The sequence below is a fragment of the Priapulus caudatus genome, unplaced genomic scaffold (genome assembly GCF_000485595.1).
Source record: "Priapulus caudatus unplaced genomic scaffold, Priapulus_caudatus-5.0.1 Scaffold113, whole genome shotgun sequence".
NCBI classification, from domain to species: Eukaryota; Metazoa; Priapulida; class Priapulimorpha; order Priapulimorphida; family Priapulidae; genus Priapulus; species Priapulus caudatus.
The window spans coordinates 206,479-208,106 of record NW_014577174.1 but is presented as its reverse complement, the minus strand read 5'-3'; the positions used below and the strand labels follow the sequence as shown (position 1 = coordinate 208,106).

Below are 1,628 nucleotides of genomic sequence, written 5' to 3'. Positions count from 1 at the left end.
TAGTCTAGATAAATAGTCTAGATAAATAGTCTAGATAAATAGTCTAGATAAATAGTAAGGCTAGATCTCGAAAATTTATTCCAGACCCGAAAGGCAAAAACAAACACATTTACAGTTGATTAAGTTGAGACACACACTATAACAATTTAACAGTAAGTCTAGATAAATAGTCTAGATAAATAGTCTAGAAAATAAATAGTAAGGCTAGATCTCGAAAATTTGTTCCAGTCCCGAAAGTCAAAAACAAACACATTTACAGTTGATTAAATTGCGACACACACTATAACAATTTAACAGTAAGTCTAGATAAACAGTCTAGATAAATAGTCTAGAAAATCAATAGTAAATCTACATCTCGAAAATTTCTGTTTGATGCTTAATTATTGTAAATGTTAACATAATCGCGAGCGTGCAATATAACTTTTTTTGCGCGCTTTTTTACACGGTTTGGCGTGCATTATAACAACAACAACGGCGTGTCACGTGATGCGTTTTAACCAATCATGATGCATAAAATATCCGAGCCATTTTATAAATATATATATGTGTGTGTGTGCGTGTGTGTGTATATATATATACATATATAACCATGTGTTGTAATGGCCCGGTATAACTCGACCATTTAACGAATGCACGAACAATAGCTGAAATGACGATTCTGATGATAACGCAAATGACAACACGACATGACAATAATAACGATATGTTTTTTCACGTTTAACGAACGAGACAACGACGACGAGACGACGAGACGTACGCACGGGGATGCTGGGAGAGCGAGAACACTCACCGCGGCGCAGGATGTTGCGCGTCCACATGCAGTGCTGCTCACGCGTCGTGCAGTCGTCACACGTGCTGTGGTGACACGTGCGGTCGTGACAGTGACTCGAGATGTTGATCGCCATCGGGTTGATGATCTTGCTGCTGCCGACGCACGACTGCGGCGCCCGGCTGCTGTCCGTCGTCGTGCAGCTGTCGCCGCGGCGACGGCAGCCGCCGCATCCCGTGCACCACTGACACATCTGTAATAATAATAATAATTATAATTATAATAATTGATATTCCAGCATCTTCTGTAACATAAACAACTATATCTATAGTGTTATTTGACTGTATAACACAACTTTTGTATGTAAAGACCATTATGGCATCAACGTGGGAATGTGTAAGGCATAGATAATCCTGCATCTGTTTATAAAAGCCACGATTAATTTGACAATAGGTTATCTCATTAGATTCTGCGCAGCCTAGCCAGCGTGAATTTCACAATAAGTCATTCCTCCTCAATTCCATAATGATCCCTATCATCCCAGCGACATACACTTCAGCATAACATGAGGAGTCAGTGGCTGGGCTGGGTGGGGGAGGGGTAGGGGTAGGAGAGGAGAAGCAGGAGGGGTAGGGGTAGGGGTTGGAGAGGAGAAGCAGGAGGGATAGGGTAGGGGTAGGGGTAGGAGAGGAGAAGCAGGAGGGGTAGGGGGAGGGGTAGGGGTAGGAGAGGAGAAGCAGGAGGGGTAGGGGTAGGGGTAGGAGAGGAGAAGCAGGAGGGGTAGGGGTAGGGGTAGGAGAGGAGAAGCAGGAGGGGTAGGAGAGGAGAAGCAGGAGGGGTAGGAGGAGGTAGCTTACCG

General features: G+C 43.9%; 1 protein-coding gene across 1 annotated transcript in view; it reads right to left on the bottom strand.

The window, feature by feature from the left end:
* Positions 1-1,142: 1,142 nt before the first annotated feature.
* Positions 1,143-1,628, bottom strand: part of LOC106805407 (multiple epidermal growth factor-like domains protein 8) — a 37,152-nt gene continuing 36,666 nt past the window's right edge. Inside the window, exon 21 of the mRNA XM_014806980.1 lies at positions 1,143-1,188. Within this exon, the coding sequence (XP_014662466.1) occupies positions 1,143-1,188 (46 nt within the window). The remainder of the gene's footprint in view (positions 1,189-1,628) is intronic.